Source organism: Sesamum indicum, linkage group LG6, assembly GCF_026168435.1.
Source record: "Sesamum indicum cultivar Baizhima isolate 11 linkage group LG6, ASM2616843v1, whole genome shotgun sequence".
Taxonomy (NCBI): Eukaryota; Viridiplantae; Streptophyta; class Magnoliopsida; order Lamiales; family Pedaliaceae; genus Sesamum; species Sesamum indicum.
In genome coordinates, this window is record NC_142662.1 from 27,600,534 (window position 1) to 27,614,642 (window position 14,109).

The 14,109-nt window shown below is 37.7% G+C and overlaps 4 protein-coding genes across 4 annotated transcripts; 3 read left to right on the forward strand and 1 right to left on the reverse strand.

Annotated features, from left to right (window-relative positions):
- Nucleotides 1-2,505: 2,505 nt before the first annotated feature.
- On the forward strand, nucleotides 2,506-4,754 carry LOC105163042 (Calcium-dependent phosphotriesterase superfamily protein). Its single transcript, XM_011081249.3, has 2 exons — nucleotides 2,506-3,088; nucleotides 4,012-4,754. The coding sequence occupies exons 1-2, from the start codon at nucleotides 2,656-2,658 to the stop codon at nucleotides 4,554-4,556; spliced, it is 978 nt and encodes a 325-aa protein (XP_011079551.2). The 5' UTR covers nucleotides 2,506-2,655; the 3' UTR covers nucleotides 4,557-4,754.
- Nucleotides 4,755-5,680: 926 nt separating this feature from the next.
- TBL6 (TRICHOME BIREFRINGENCE-LIKE 6) lies at nucleotides 5,681-8,570 on the forward strand. Its single transcript, XM_011081248.3, has 5 exons — nucleotides 5,681-6,922; nucleotides 7,051-7,243; nucleotides 7,352-7,542; nucleotides 7,904-8,062; nucleotides 8,145-8,570. Exons 1-5 carry the CDS (start codon nucleotides 6,102-6,104, stop codon nucleotides 8,461-8,463), a joined length of 1,683 nt encoding a protein of 560 aa, XP_011079550.1. The 5' UTR covers nucleotides 5,681-6,101; the 3' UTR covers nucleotides 8,464-8,570.
- A 215-nt stretch (nucleotides 8,571-8,785) lies between these two features.
- LOC105163344 (uncharacterized) lies at nucleotides 8,786-9,950 on the reverse strand. The gene has a single exon (XM_088882294.1). The coding sequence runs from the start codon at nucleotides 9,856-9,858 to the stop codon at nucleotides 8,992-8,994; it is 867 nt and encodes a 288-aa protein (XP_088738420.1). The 5' UTR covers nucleotides 9,859-9,950; the 3' UTR covers nucleotides 8,786-8,991.
- Nucleotides 9,951-11,871: 1,921 nt separating this feature from the next.
- LOC105163040 (uncharacterized) lies at nucleotides 11,872-13,440 on the forward strand. The gene is made up of 3 exons (XM_011081247.3): nucleotides 11,872-12,213; nucleotides 12,281-12,421; nucleotides 12,774-13,440. The coding sequence occupies exons 1-3, from the start codon at nucleotides 12,140-12,142 to the stop codon at nucleotides 13,321-13,323; spliced, it is 765 nt and encodes a 254-aa protein (XP_011079549.1). The 5' UTR covers nucleotides 11,872-12,139; the 3' UTR covers nucleotides 13,324-13,440.
- Nucleotides 13,441-14,109: the final 669 nt, after the last annotated feature.

The window sequence follows — 14,109 nt, forward strand, 5'->3', positions numbered from 1 at the left end:
AAGTGATTTTATAAAACCATCGCAAGACTCCCTAACTGCCAGACGATAAAATACTAGACGAGAATGCCATACGTCCTGTATATGTAAAACCTTGTTTATGTAGATAAGTAATGCGTGTAACGTAATTAGATGATAATGACCTTTAGAAAATGAAGAAAGCAACAGAGGCGCGCAATGGGAGACATACTGACTAGCTTTTGCAACTCATTCATCAAACTCTGAAAAGGGCAAATACTTTCTAATGAACTTAGTCGCTTAAATCTTTTGTCAACTTCCATTGTATGTTCTTTCATAAAGTCCAGATATTCGGAAAAACCATACTGTAAAAGTTAGAAAGCAAATCAATGTAACTTTAGGCTATTGATTATTATTAGGACATCTCACAATTAGAGTTTGAGCTCTTTCAGCATCCAGTTGCCCTTACAAACACTAATCCCCGCGCCTTCCATCAACATATCCCTCGATGATAAAAACGAACAATTTTATGAGTAGCAGACTATCTCTAACTTTAAGAAGCAGCAAACAAGTAAATCCAACTAGCTCAGATCATCATCATTGACTATTCTGCCACAACATGGTGATTGTCTTGACAATTTCAACACCACGTAGACACGCCATACACACCCTACTTTTGATCAACAAAATATGTAATAACAAACATCCATCAATTAAGGAGATAAATCAAGCAGAGACGTCCAGTGACTCATTATGCAGTAAAACAGAACGAAGTAGGAACCAAAATCTGCTAGAACCCTTATAAGTCGACATGCAACAAGGAAAACAACATCAAATAATCAGCATTCCGTTACTTTGCATTTTGTGGAATGGGCTATTAGATGCATAAATTGATAACTAAGATGTAAACCAATTCTTCGTAACTCTTGAGTTGCGATCAAGAATTGTGCCTTATTCAATGGAATTGATGAATCAGGGCCATAATATTCACTAACTGCCACGCCTCCGTACCTGTAAATCCTAGCTCGCGTGAAATCAATTCATAGCATCGACGAAATGTCTGAGTACAATCACAAGGGACGCAAAACTGCCATGTCTGAGTACAACTCATACAACAAACAAATCAACAATAACTATACTCAAAACCCTGACTCTAAATCAGATTTAACCCAAAAGCAAAGAAGATTGAGCTTGAACGGAGCATCATATCATTTTAGCCTGAACTAAACTAGATTACTTTGCAGCCATGTATTAACCTCACCCAACCACTAAATTACATTTAAGCAAATCTGATTGTGTGGCAGGAAACATGAGCATGTACCTTTCCAATTAGACTCACAAGAAACAAGAAGACAATTGCAAGTTCTCAAGGAGTCCCATTGTAGAGTTCTGTCCCAACCACCCCCAACATCTATTGAAATTGTGTTCTCCTTGCCAAAGTTAACACAACTAAAAATGGAAAGAAATATAATCTAAATAGGTAACAAAATTCAGAATGTCTACATCAAAATGAAAACTATAGGGAATTCCTATTATTGAGAGGATAGCATCGGAGATCTGAAGGCTAGAGCGTGCGAGCAGCGAATAGAAATTCACTTCAATTCGAGAAACCATCAAATTGGTACTAAGATATCAATAACCCAATGAAAATTTTCATTTAGGTTTTGGCATCTCCTCTTTCTATAAATAGCCGCTCCAAGCCATTTCTTTCAATAGTATCTCAACGGATCAAATCTCCCAACACTTTCTCTCTGAGTTACCGATATTAACTTTTGCAATATTTAAATCATTAACCTACAGTAGTATGATTTAATCAGCATATTGAAACACACATGTTTGTTACCTTTTGTACTACAGCTTCTTACCGCAGGCTGTATGGCGTCAAGTGCATTTGGATGCCCCCTAACATATGAGAATAACTTGGAGCATGAACATAACACGAATTTTCCATGATAGGAGCAAGGGTATGGCCACAGTCATCACAAGTTGCCTAGATGCATTTCTACCATCCCCGCAATATAAAGCTTTAGAAAACATCATTATTTGCATGAATTTCATTAGAACTTGATATAATCCGCCTGACTTAACAAAATGAATCATTGCTTTGAAGCCATTACAAATGGAACATCAGGAATACTGGATGTAATTTTTTAACCTATAATTATATCAAATATCATGAAAGAAAAGTATAATTACCCCTAAAAGCATTGAAGGGTTGTTGAAATTTGAATAGATGAGCAATAAAAGCAGTAATAGTAATGAATAGAGTGAAGTGGTAGTTGTTGGCAGTCATATCCCCAAAATCAACTAATAATAATTAATTAATAAGAGTAAGAAGAGGAGTATAAAAATAAAATCCAGCATAGACATAGACCAATGACCACCAAAAATATCCAAATCTCTTTTCTCTCAAGTATAAAAGTCCAAACTAATACAGCCCATCATATTGGAATCTCCCCCTCACCCACCCACCCCCCTCCCCATAATTTCTCTCTTCACTCCACCTACTCGCTTAAACCATCCACAAAAACCAAATCTCTTTTTTTCCTTTGTCTCTGAAGAGAGAAAGAGAGAGAGAGAGAGAGTAGAAAATAGAAAAGAAAAGAGAAAAACTCCACACTCTTTTCACTCTCTATTTATTAAAGCCAAAGGTATTGGGAATTCGAAACATAAACAGAATACTTCTCTCTGCATTCATTCATGGCTTCCTTCCTCTGTTCCACCAAATTCTTCCTTCTCCTCATTCTCCTCTCCGCAGTCCCCATAGCTTACATTATTCACTCCGAGACGTCGCCGCCTCCCACTCACCTCTACCAGTACCACGCCCATGGATGGCTCCGGGAGTGCACCAAGTGGGACGATCTCAACCGTCGCTTCATCGTCTCTTTCTTCGAGGGCGGCTTCGGGGTGATCCCTGTCAAGGAAGACCAACCTACTGGCCTCGTCTTGGAGGAGATTCCCGTGGTCAACGCTGCCTTCGGGAAGAATTCCTCGCTCGGTTTGGTCGTTGACCGCCCTAGGAATCGCATGGTCTTGGTCATCGCCGATGTGATGGGAAACAAGTACAGCGCGGTGGCCGCTTATGATTTGACTACGTGGGATCAGCTTTTCCTCACCCAGCTCAGCGGACCAGGTGATTGATTCTTCCTTCCTGCAAGGCTGCAACTCTATGAATTTGTACTCTGAATGATGAGTATTTAATTATTTTCGTTAATCTTCAACTATATGCGGTTGGTACACAATTTTTCGCGATCATCTACTTGTGCAATATATCATCATGTCGGTGACCACTGATTAACGATTACTTTTTGTCGTGGTCGTCCAAGACCAAGATATTAATTTACCCCTTCATATTTGGGTTGAAGCATAGAGCTAATTTGACTAAAAATCAGTATAGCAAATTAGGGAGGCTAGTTGGCTTCCAAAATTTCTGAATGTTGTTATTTGCATGAACACGAGTTTTTTCACAACACGTTTTTTCTATATGTAGTCCTTCCTGACCCCCGAGTCACCAATAGGGGAAGCTGACCTCTATCCTACTAGGTGGAAGTTATTCCTTTGATCAAGAACGAAGTTATTCCTTGAATGCTGTTGAGCAATAGGGTCCTTCAACTAATTACACGGTGTTAATTAATTGTTCCTTTAGTCACCAGTGCTTACCAATAGGTAGGTCCATCCTCACCAAATTAATGCAGAGTCGGTGAAAGAAATGAATGATAGGGTTGATGCTGATGCTTGGTGTGGTGTATTTTCTTAAACTTCCACCTATAATGTCTTCATTTGGACTTGTTCTTTGGCAGAGAGTCTAGAGAATATGTTAATGTGGTCCTGTTCTTCCCAATGTTTTGCTCGTTGAAGATCTTTCCGAAACCTGGGACCTTTGTGATGGTCGCTTTTTGTACTATACGCCAACTTTTGTGCATTATATGACAAACAACATATGGTTTGATTGGCAATATGTAGGATATCATATGACTAGAAAGCTAATTCTGAGATATTATGGTAGTGTTAAAATAAATGTTTCCAATTAAACTAATGGTGTTGCTTTATCTGCAGAGGATGAAAAAGCATTTGCCGATGATGTAGCTGTTGATCCAGAGGGCAATTCATACATAACAGACACCAAGGCAAACAAGATTTGGAAGGTTGGAGTGAATGGAGAACTCCTGTACACCATTAAAAGCCCCCTCTTTGTTCCAAAAGAGTGGTACTATAACTTGGTTGGACTCAACGGAATTGTCTACCATCCAAATGGATACTTACTCGTCGTTCATACTCTGTCTGGCAATCTGTTCAAGGTTGAAATAGGAAAGGCAGATGAAGTCAAGGTGGTGAAGATAATCGGGGGTTCTTTGATTTTTGGAGATGGATTGGAGCTGTTGTCGCCCACGAAGCTTGTGGTTGCTGGAAACCCTTCAAGATTAGTCGAAAGCTCTGACGATTGGGAGACTGCTAGTGTTGTTGGCAAGTTCACCGGTGCCACTCACCGGATAGTCACTGCAGCAACAGTGAAGGATGGCAAGGTGTATCTAAACCACTTGGTTGGTTTGGGGTACCCCAAGAGAAAACATGTGCTTATTGAGGCTGTTTTCTCTTCGTAAAATGAGGTATTGAATGTGATGGTTAATAGGGTCAATTTGCTCAACTTTTTGTTAACAGGTAATTATGTTGTTTATGGGCTTGGTTCTTTGCCTTCTCTGAGTAATGCATAAAATATGTATGTGAATTAAGACGGCTACATTTTTCACATGCTTCCGGACTTTTTATCATACAGTTACTGTATTTTGTTTAGCACTAAATTTTTGGCAAAATTGAATCATACTATTGGTCAGCAGGGGGGCAAAGGGAGAGTGCTGGTCCAGTGGGCTAATAATATTACTGGTCAACGAGTTCAGTATATTTTTATCATATATTTGCAATTTATCTTCTTCTGGATTTGCCTAAATTTTGAATAGTATGTTAATATATTCTTAAAATCATATTTGAATTTATTCTTAGTAACTTTCTTCAATGTGAAATACTTATTCAATTATTTTTATTGATATATCTCTTCGTATATATTGTGAATTTTAATTTTTTAATATTTATGCAATATAATTTGAAGAATAAAATTTATTTGTATTATTAATTTAAAACATTCCTTTAATTTTTTTAAACACAGTTAAAAGTTTTATAAAATTAGTAAATAATTTATTTCACGTATAGCACGGGGACGCGGCAGTACATAATATATTTAAAAAATGATGCATTGAAAAGGAATCTAATCTATATAGATTAGATATGCATCAATTCGTAGCTTTTTAGAGCATAATTAACAGAACAAGTACGACGCCGTTACCTTCTAACCAAACGTGTGGGTGGGTGGGTGTTTTTTTCCCTAAGTTCCTCATCATTATCACTACTACAATACGCTTTTCTTATTATTAAATTTAAAAGTAATCAAATAAAAACCAAAATCATGTTGTTGAATGACATCGAATTGAATTTTTATTTTATTTAATATTTATTTTTTAAATTAAATACTTAACATAATTTTACTACATATAGAATAAAAAATATAGTATTTTTAAAATATTACGGAATTACATTATTTGGCCCAACCCACTTTAAATTCGAGGCATCTCTACTGCTGAAATTACTCCAGAAAAAATAAAATAGAAAATATATCAAACACCGCATTGTCCGTCTTTCGTATCTCATCACCATTTCTGTTTTTCTCAACAAAAACAAAAAAAAGGGAAAAATGAAAGGTGTTTTTATGGTCTGGGACAGGTCATGTGGCTTACAGCTTGACGCACGAGTCACGACGGCGTTCCCTGCAAAGAATTATCCGCCGGTACTTTCTCTACCAAAGAAATTCAGCAAAACTCCTTTCCATCTTAACACAGCTCTTCTCACAAACTAAAGAAATCGCAGTAACATTAGATTAAACAGATGTCAAAACTCTCTCTCCATCTTTGCCTTTCTCTGTTTTTATGGCAATCATATTTTAATATGGGGTTTCCTCACTTTACTCCTCCAACTTTGATTCTTTACATAACCAAATCTTAACAACTCTACAACTACTACTACCCATTTCTTCACTTAATTTCCCTTTCTCCAAACACTCTTAAGCACCACACTCACACCCAAGAAGGGAAGAAGAGATGGAGAAGCAGAGAAGTTTTTCCATCAAGCCCATCAGATTCTTGGTCTTCGCATTCACTCTCTCCTTCTCTGTAATCTTTCTCATTTTCTTCTCCACTTGGGTTGTTAAAACCCCCCCTTCACTCCACCTCCCAACCCACAATCTCGGTTTCAACACTACTTCTCTTTCTGTACAGACCCTGAGAGAGTTCAACACCACTTCTCCCGAATATCTACTGAAAACTTCAATCTTGTTAAGATCCCATTTTGAAAGAGATGAAAACTCTTCTCATATCGCTGATGTTTCAAGTCTTGAGGATGTTCAGAAAAGGGAAAGCGAAATTACAGTGGTGAAAGATGCAGAAAGCAGAGTCAGTTTGGTGACTGGTAATTCTAGTTTGAATCCTCTTGGTAGTAATCTTTCTGTAGATGGTGTTAATTCTTCATATAGTACTAATTCCACTGTGGATGATACTGGAGAATTGGGTCATGTAATATACACTGTTGGTAGTAACTCTTCTGGTGAAGAATTTCAAGAACTGAATGATGTAATAGACAGAGGTAATGTAGTGTTTGATAATTCCACTTCCGGGAAACAGGATATAGTGTCTGATAGCCCATTCGAGAGACAACATATTGAACTCAGAAATGATGTTGCGGAGAAGGATAAGTTGGATTGTGACATCACAAGAGGGAGGTGGGTGATTGATGGAAGCTATCCCTTGTACACAAATGTTACATGTCCCTTTATAGACGAAGGATTTAATTGTGAGGGTAATGGAAGGTTGGACAAAGATTACATGAAATGGAGGTGGCAGCCTCATGATTGTGACATTCCTAGGTAAGGCCTGGACCTCTTATCTGAGTTCAACTTTTGGTGAAAATTGTGGACAGTATTTAACTCTGATGAAGATCGAATGAGCCAGGTGAGGAAATTTTGAATGATAGTTATTGTGTAAATGCTTGTAGGTTCAATGCAACTAAAATGCTGGAGTTAATCAGAGGAAAGAGGTTAGTTTTTGTTGGTGATTCGATCAATAGAAATCAATGGGAATCCATGCTTTGTTTGTTGATGGGAGCAGTCAAAGATCCAACGAAGGTATACGAGACCCGTGGGAGGAAAATAACTAAAGAGAGGGGAAACTATTGTTTCAAGTTTGAGGTAACTGTGGTGAAAAATTTCACCAGACATCCTAACTTTGTGAAAATGGCAATATCTGTTCTGTATGTTGAGGCCTGAGGGCGTATTATTTCTTTTTCCTTTCTGCAGGATTATAAATGTACAGTTGAGTATTATCTTTCACATTTTCTAGTTCATGAGAGTAAGGCAAGAATAGGCAAGAAGCGAGGTCAGACGTTGCGTATTGACACTATAGATAAAGGGTCGTCAAGATGGAGAGGGGCTGATATTCTGGTATTCAACACTGCACATTGGTGGAACCATCACAAAACAAAGGCCGGGTGAGCCTCGTTCTTAAGATAAAACTCATTAACAACTGCAGAATTTCTGTCCATTTATAACTCAGTATATATAGTTATAATTCGAACCATCTCCAAAAGAATGATAGATAGCTTGTGATCCGCTTTGACTCTCAATAGTGTCAATGTCAATATGTTACTTCTGATATATACTTGACGAGATACTTAACAAACCACATTAATGCTTTATGTTTATACCAAGGCCTGTAATGTGTATGATGATGGGAATGTTGTTGTATCTAGAGTTTGTTTCCCTTTGAATTTGATTCAAGTTCATTGCAAGAGGGTTCCATGATATGATTCTTATCTGAAGCATTTGGTCTACATCCTTTGATCATAACAGGATTAACTACTACCAGGAAGGCGACCTAGTCCATCCTCGACTTGATGTTGCAGAGGCCTTCCGACGAGCTTTGTTGACATGGGCATCGTGGGTGGATAAGTACATAAATCCACGCAAAACTCTGATTTTCTTTAGAAGTTCTGCCCCTTCGCATTTCAGGTTCGTTGTGTAAATACTGTCAAAAACTCAAAATTTTGTTGTTCTCTTGATATCTAATTTGACTTGTTACCTTCCTGGACAGTGGGGGTCAATGGAACACTGGTGGCCATTGTAGAGAAGCTTTTCAACCCATTAACGAGAGTTTTACGTCTAATTACCCAGAAAGGAATTTGATTGTGGACGAAATAATACGACAGATGAAGAATCCCGTTACTTTACTGAACATAACACGTTTATCCGATTATAGGCCAGATGCTCATCCGTCCATATACGGGCGACAATCTGTGAATCCAGGTGTTGAAGATTGCAGCCATTGGTGCCTTCCTGGTGTCCCAGATACCTGGAATGAATTGCTGTACTATTATTTGCGGTTGAGAACAAAGGGCAATTTTGTAGACTAGAAATTACTTTTCTTATGTTCCTATTCTTTGATTCTGGTTTTGGCTGTTGCAAGAAAAGCCAGTCTATTTGCACACAGAAATTCCTAACTTTGAGTTGCTTCACTCTACCGACAGTCTCTCATTCTTTCTGTCTTTCACTGCTCTCAAAGCAATACTCATTACAGTACAAATTCTGATCCAAAATCACTTTAAGAAAATCCATGTAGAATTACAATACAAAATGTCAATTTCACTTTCTCAAATTTAAGGTCAAAACTTCTTTTGACAATTGAGAACTTTCAAACACAAAACTTGAAGGGAAAAATAACAGGCATCCATGGAATAGAACCAAATCCGTTAAACTCCATTTTAAATATATGAAATTACGTTTCATCAAATTCAATCGTATAATAAATTATATTTTTTTATAATTTTTTACTATATGATTAATTCAATTCCACCAAACTGAATGGAAAAATAAATAACCACCCTAAAGTTTGACTTCAAATTTTGATGTGATAAAATATAAATGGGCAACCTTATTCTATTTTAGGTCCTACCATCTTTTTCGCTGGCAGTGTCCCCTTGCCTAGCTGGGCTTACCCGATATCCAAGTATCCATGTCACCATCCATAAGAAACCTTTGACCACCCTAACCCCCCCTATCGCCACCGTCAAATAATACAACGACCACCCCAGAACATCCGCCACCGCGACATCCATCTTCAGTTCCGCCGTGACCCGAGGCAGCACCACCAGTGCCTCCGCTTCCTCCCTCAACCTCCGCCACCACAGATTACCAAAAGCAACGGCCAGCGCCATCTTCTCCGCCCACCAAAAACCCTCTCCTGAAAACCCGAAAATCGTCTCATCCACCACTGGTTTTACCACCATTTCCCGCCAGAAAACCGTCGTTTCATGCAATCCCAAAGCAAAAATCAATCTTCTGGGCAGAACTAATCTTCCCACTGTATAGCTATTTATTTCGGCTTCAACAGTCCCTTGAATCCCCAAACTCAAACAAACTTGCATCAAGAAAAGCAAAAGCCATGCGGCGTATAAACGATGGCGTTGGCTGATGATAAGCAACGCGTGTTTATGTCGAGTTAAGATCAAATGTGTGATTAGAGCTGCAACTGTAATGAGAGAAACAAGTAAACTGAGGACTAACGTTGTCCCGCTGTACAAGAACAGAGAGGTCAAAAAGGAAACTTCATTTTGTGGCTGGATTAATATATAATCATCGGCGAGCCCGACGGATAAGAAGTAGCGGGCGGTGGAGAGACGGGCGAGGAGGAGGAAAGAAAGGGGGAGGAGAAGGCTGAGGAAGGTGGTGGCGAGGACTCTGCAACCCTCTTTCAGGACGGCGGCGGCACCACCCCTTAGTTTCTGTGGGTGTTGATGAATGGAAGGCATTGGACAATGGATCAAGTAGCTAGATTTGTTTGAGGTTGAGGTATTCTGGATTGTCAGAATTCAACTGGTTGACATTTTCACAAGATTAGAAGGACTGATAATAATATTTGTAATTTCTGGCGTGTTAACCAACATTTAATCTGAACTGAATGCGTACCCGTACCCCCACTAAATCCTACAGACTTTAATTAATAATAATAATAATAATTGTTGGAATGTGCAAAATTTATATTCAAAGGTTGTTTAATTTAATTCTGCCACATTATCCCATCCTAATTATCACTTAATATACATAAATATATATAGAGAGTCAACAGAAACAAGAAGCGGATCGGCAGATTCATGACTTGTTAAACAAATTATATATATGTATGGATGTGATGCGATGAATTATAGATCTGATCTGACCTTCAAATTTAGATGTTCATTTATGCGTATTCACACCGCAAACACCATTTTCACAAAATACAACTACAATTTGCATATAGATATTATTAGAGTTTGAGTAGTCAATATGTAATTAAACTCCATCAACTCTTGTTAATTTCCCTGAAAATAGGATTGGGACCATACCATCCTACTTACATACAGGGCAGTTATCATACATAATATTTTCAAATTACTCCACCTCTTCTACAAGTCTTGTAGTAACAGGATGAATCTCGTATGATGATTTTGGCTCCTCACAGTATTGTACAACATGATTTTTGAATCAATTTTCTATAATAAGGTCATACATGTCTTTGCTTTTATAGCAACTTGTGTTTCATTCTTATATATATATATATATATGTCTAATGTATATGATGATAGATATAACAATACTTACTTTGTAATTAATCATTATAATCAACTTATCTGCAATTTAACTGACTTAAACTCAGCTAAATCGGATCTATGAACTCCGTCGAGAAAGGAAAAAGAACAGAAAAGAAAACCGAGTGCACAGATAAGTAATCCATTAGAGAGAGAGGTTTTGATTTGTATGTTTATGGAATAGAGTGGGTGGGAATATCCAAGTATTCTCTGGCTGAGGGTTATGATTCTGATTCATCCAAGGTTCTGCACGTGATTCCCCCAAATACCACTACCTTGTGTTAAACGTTCATCCATTTTTTCTTTTCTATTTTCAATAGTTTACACTTCCATTTGCGAGGTTGATGGAATAAACCAAACAAGACAATGCATGCATCTATCTGCATGCTGTTTCTCCTAATAACCTTGAAAACTGCCAGATTTTTCACATTTATTTATAATATTAGAGAAAGGTAAAATTACTAATTGATTCCCTTCAAATTTATCATAGTTATAATTATTTCAAAAATTACTACATCTCAAAATATTAATAATCATTTAACAAGTACTCTTCATGATATTCCATTGTAATGGTACATTTGTTAGATGATCGTTAATTTTTAGAGAATATTTGTACTTTTTTAAATAATAAAAAGATATTTATAATTATGACAGATCTTAAAAAAGTCCATTGTAGTTTACCCTTTAAACAATCTACTATCTTTTTTTTTCTTTCTTTTTTCGGCTATAGTATTGGAAATTATTTTATTTGATCTTTTATAATTAACAATAATTTTTTTTAAAAAAAAAGAAAGAAAAAAAGAAAGGAGGAGGCAGCAAGTATAGTAGTGGATATGGATGCTAGTAAGCCAAGAGTCCCTACTTGTTTGGAACTACCTAGTGTGTCTGCATTCCAAGATCCCATTATACATAGAAAGCAAGATTGAGTGATGAAGAATTGACAAACACAACTCCAAAATCATGCCATTCATTCTTTTTTGCAAATGGGATGGGACCTCATCTCATCTATTTTATTGGAAAACCCCACCAAATCCACTCACATAGAATGTGCACCCAATTTATGAAAATTTTGGCATTTTGCTTAATCATGGACAATATAATAATATCTTTTTGTGTGCAAATTTGTATGTGAATTACTACTCTTATTGGGGATGGTGGGTGGCGTGAAAAAGCACACTCATATCTGTGCGTGTGTGTGTGTGTTTCGTGTGGGGGAGGATCTTTATATTTATTGAGTGAAGAGAAAAGAGAGAAAGCAACTTGTGGGGTTTTGTCATCAATCTACTTATCTCTCTCTTTTTCTCTCTCATAATCAATTCAGTGCCTGATTTTTGATCTATCTATCTCTCCCCCTCCTCTCTTTATTGCTACTGCTGCTCCATTTTCTCAAGAAAATATCTCTTCCTGTGATCAAGCTTTCATGTAGAGTGAGAGTGAGTGAAGATAATATCCTGATACAGAAATCATGCAGGAAATTGATCAGACCGAACTGGAATCTAATTTGTCATCAAGAACAGAGAATCATGCGTCCAAGAAAAGGTAAGAAGAATCATTCTTTTCTAATTTCTGAAGATTGTGGAAAGTGATGAGTGTGTGTGTTTTGCAGAAAGATGGGTGAGAGGGTTGTGGTGGCTGTGAAAATAGCAGAAAATGATAAAAAGCAGCAGAGAAATGAAGGGCCGCCTTCTGATTGTTGGTCTTGGAGAAAATATGGTCAGAAACCCATCAAAGGATCGCCTTATCCTAGGTGTATTTTTCATTCGCAATCCTCTGTTTCTCTTCTTGCTTTCAACCTCCTTTACCATGGTGCTAAAACAGATCTTTTTCCAATTGAGTTTTCTTTCCATTTCCTTTGTCCCCCCCACCCCCCACCCTGCTTTACCTTCTACTTTTGGGCTTTCAAGTACAACCAACTTTCTTGATTGTTGCCTCTCCAAAAAAGATCTTTTTACAACTTGTATGGAATTATGAACTAAAATCAATTCTCCTTTTTATGTATTATTTCAGCTTTCCATACTTCCACCCAAAACACAAAACATGCAGAATATGTACAATCATCCTTGTCTGCAGACTAAAATGGAGTTTTTCATGCATTGCAGGGGATACTACAGATGCAGCACATCAAAGGGTTGTTCAGCTAAAAAACAAGTAGAAAGATGCAAAACAGATGCATCAATGCTCATAATCACCTACACATCAACCCACAATCATCCTGGCCCTGATTTCTCTTTACCCACCAATCAGAAACAAGAAGAGAAGGAGACTGATTCAGCCCCTGAATCCACTGATACTCAGCCCACAACTCCAAAACAAGAACAAGAAGCAGAGCTGATGCCTCAGGAAACCCCAGTAAGCAACTCTGAACATCAGTTCCAATACTCCCAATCTCCATTCAATTCCACCACCACAGACCACATCATTGTGAATCAAGAAAACCCTTTTCAAGAAAATCTGGAAACACATGGTGGGGTTTACAGTGAAGATCCCAAATCAGTGGTTTCTCATGATGCCGTCGAATTGTCATCACTCCTGAAACCAGAGGAGAATGACTTCTATGATGAGCTTGAGGAACTGCCCTCGTCTTCATTTTTCACAGCCTTCATGAGAAGCAGTTTCTGTGAGGAAACAATTACAGTAAACCCTTCTTGATCGCTGCGTGCATTTCCAAATTCCGTAGCTTTTCAGTCCCTAGAGATGTGTATATTTAGATTTTTAGTTCGCTTGTTCACATGGAAGAAACCCAGTTGCCACTGGCGGTTAGCTCAATTTCTGGCCCTGAACCTGACCCTGACCGTGACCCTTAGTGCTTTTGCTTTCTTTCACTTGATTCACGTGAAAAAAGAAAAAAACAAATTCTAACTCTGGTTTAGTAAGGTGTATATATATATATATACATACAGAGAGAGAGAGAGAGAGACAAGGAATCAGAAGCAAATAAAGCTATAAGTAGTAAATTTATGTACTCGTACTTTATTATCGTCTTCCAGACCCCAAAAGTCACAAACAGCACGAGGCTCACAGGATGTGCCCACTGCCCAAAGGATCTAATCATTTTTCCTAATATCTTTCCCCTGCTGTGGATCACTTAGTGGAGAATACTATATTCTATTCTCTTACAAAGTGGAGACAGTTTTCAGTGATCTGATGTATGACATCAGGAGATAGCTAACTGTTAAGCATCGAGTTCTGTAAATTCTGTTTCATTTTTACATACACACATATAAAGTAAAACTACAATTTAGAATAATCCAGACTGAACGACGATTACACCCATCAGTTTGAATCCTCTCAGCCCTTTGTTAATGTAGAAGCCACCTGTATTCTTGTGGATTTCCACATTGATCCAATGCCAAGTGCAACTCTATGCATCAACCCCGACAACCATCCGTGCCTTTCTATTCGCTTATCAAATTAGCCTCCCAAATATTCGTCATA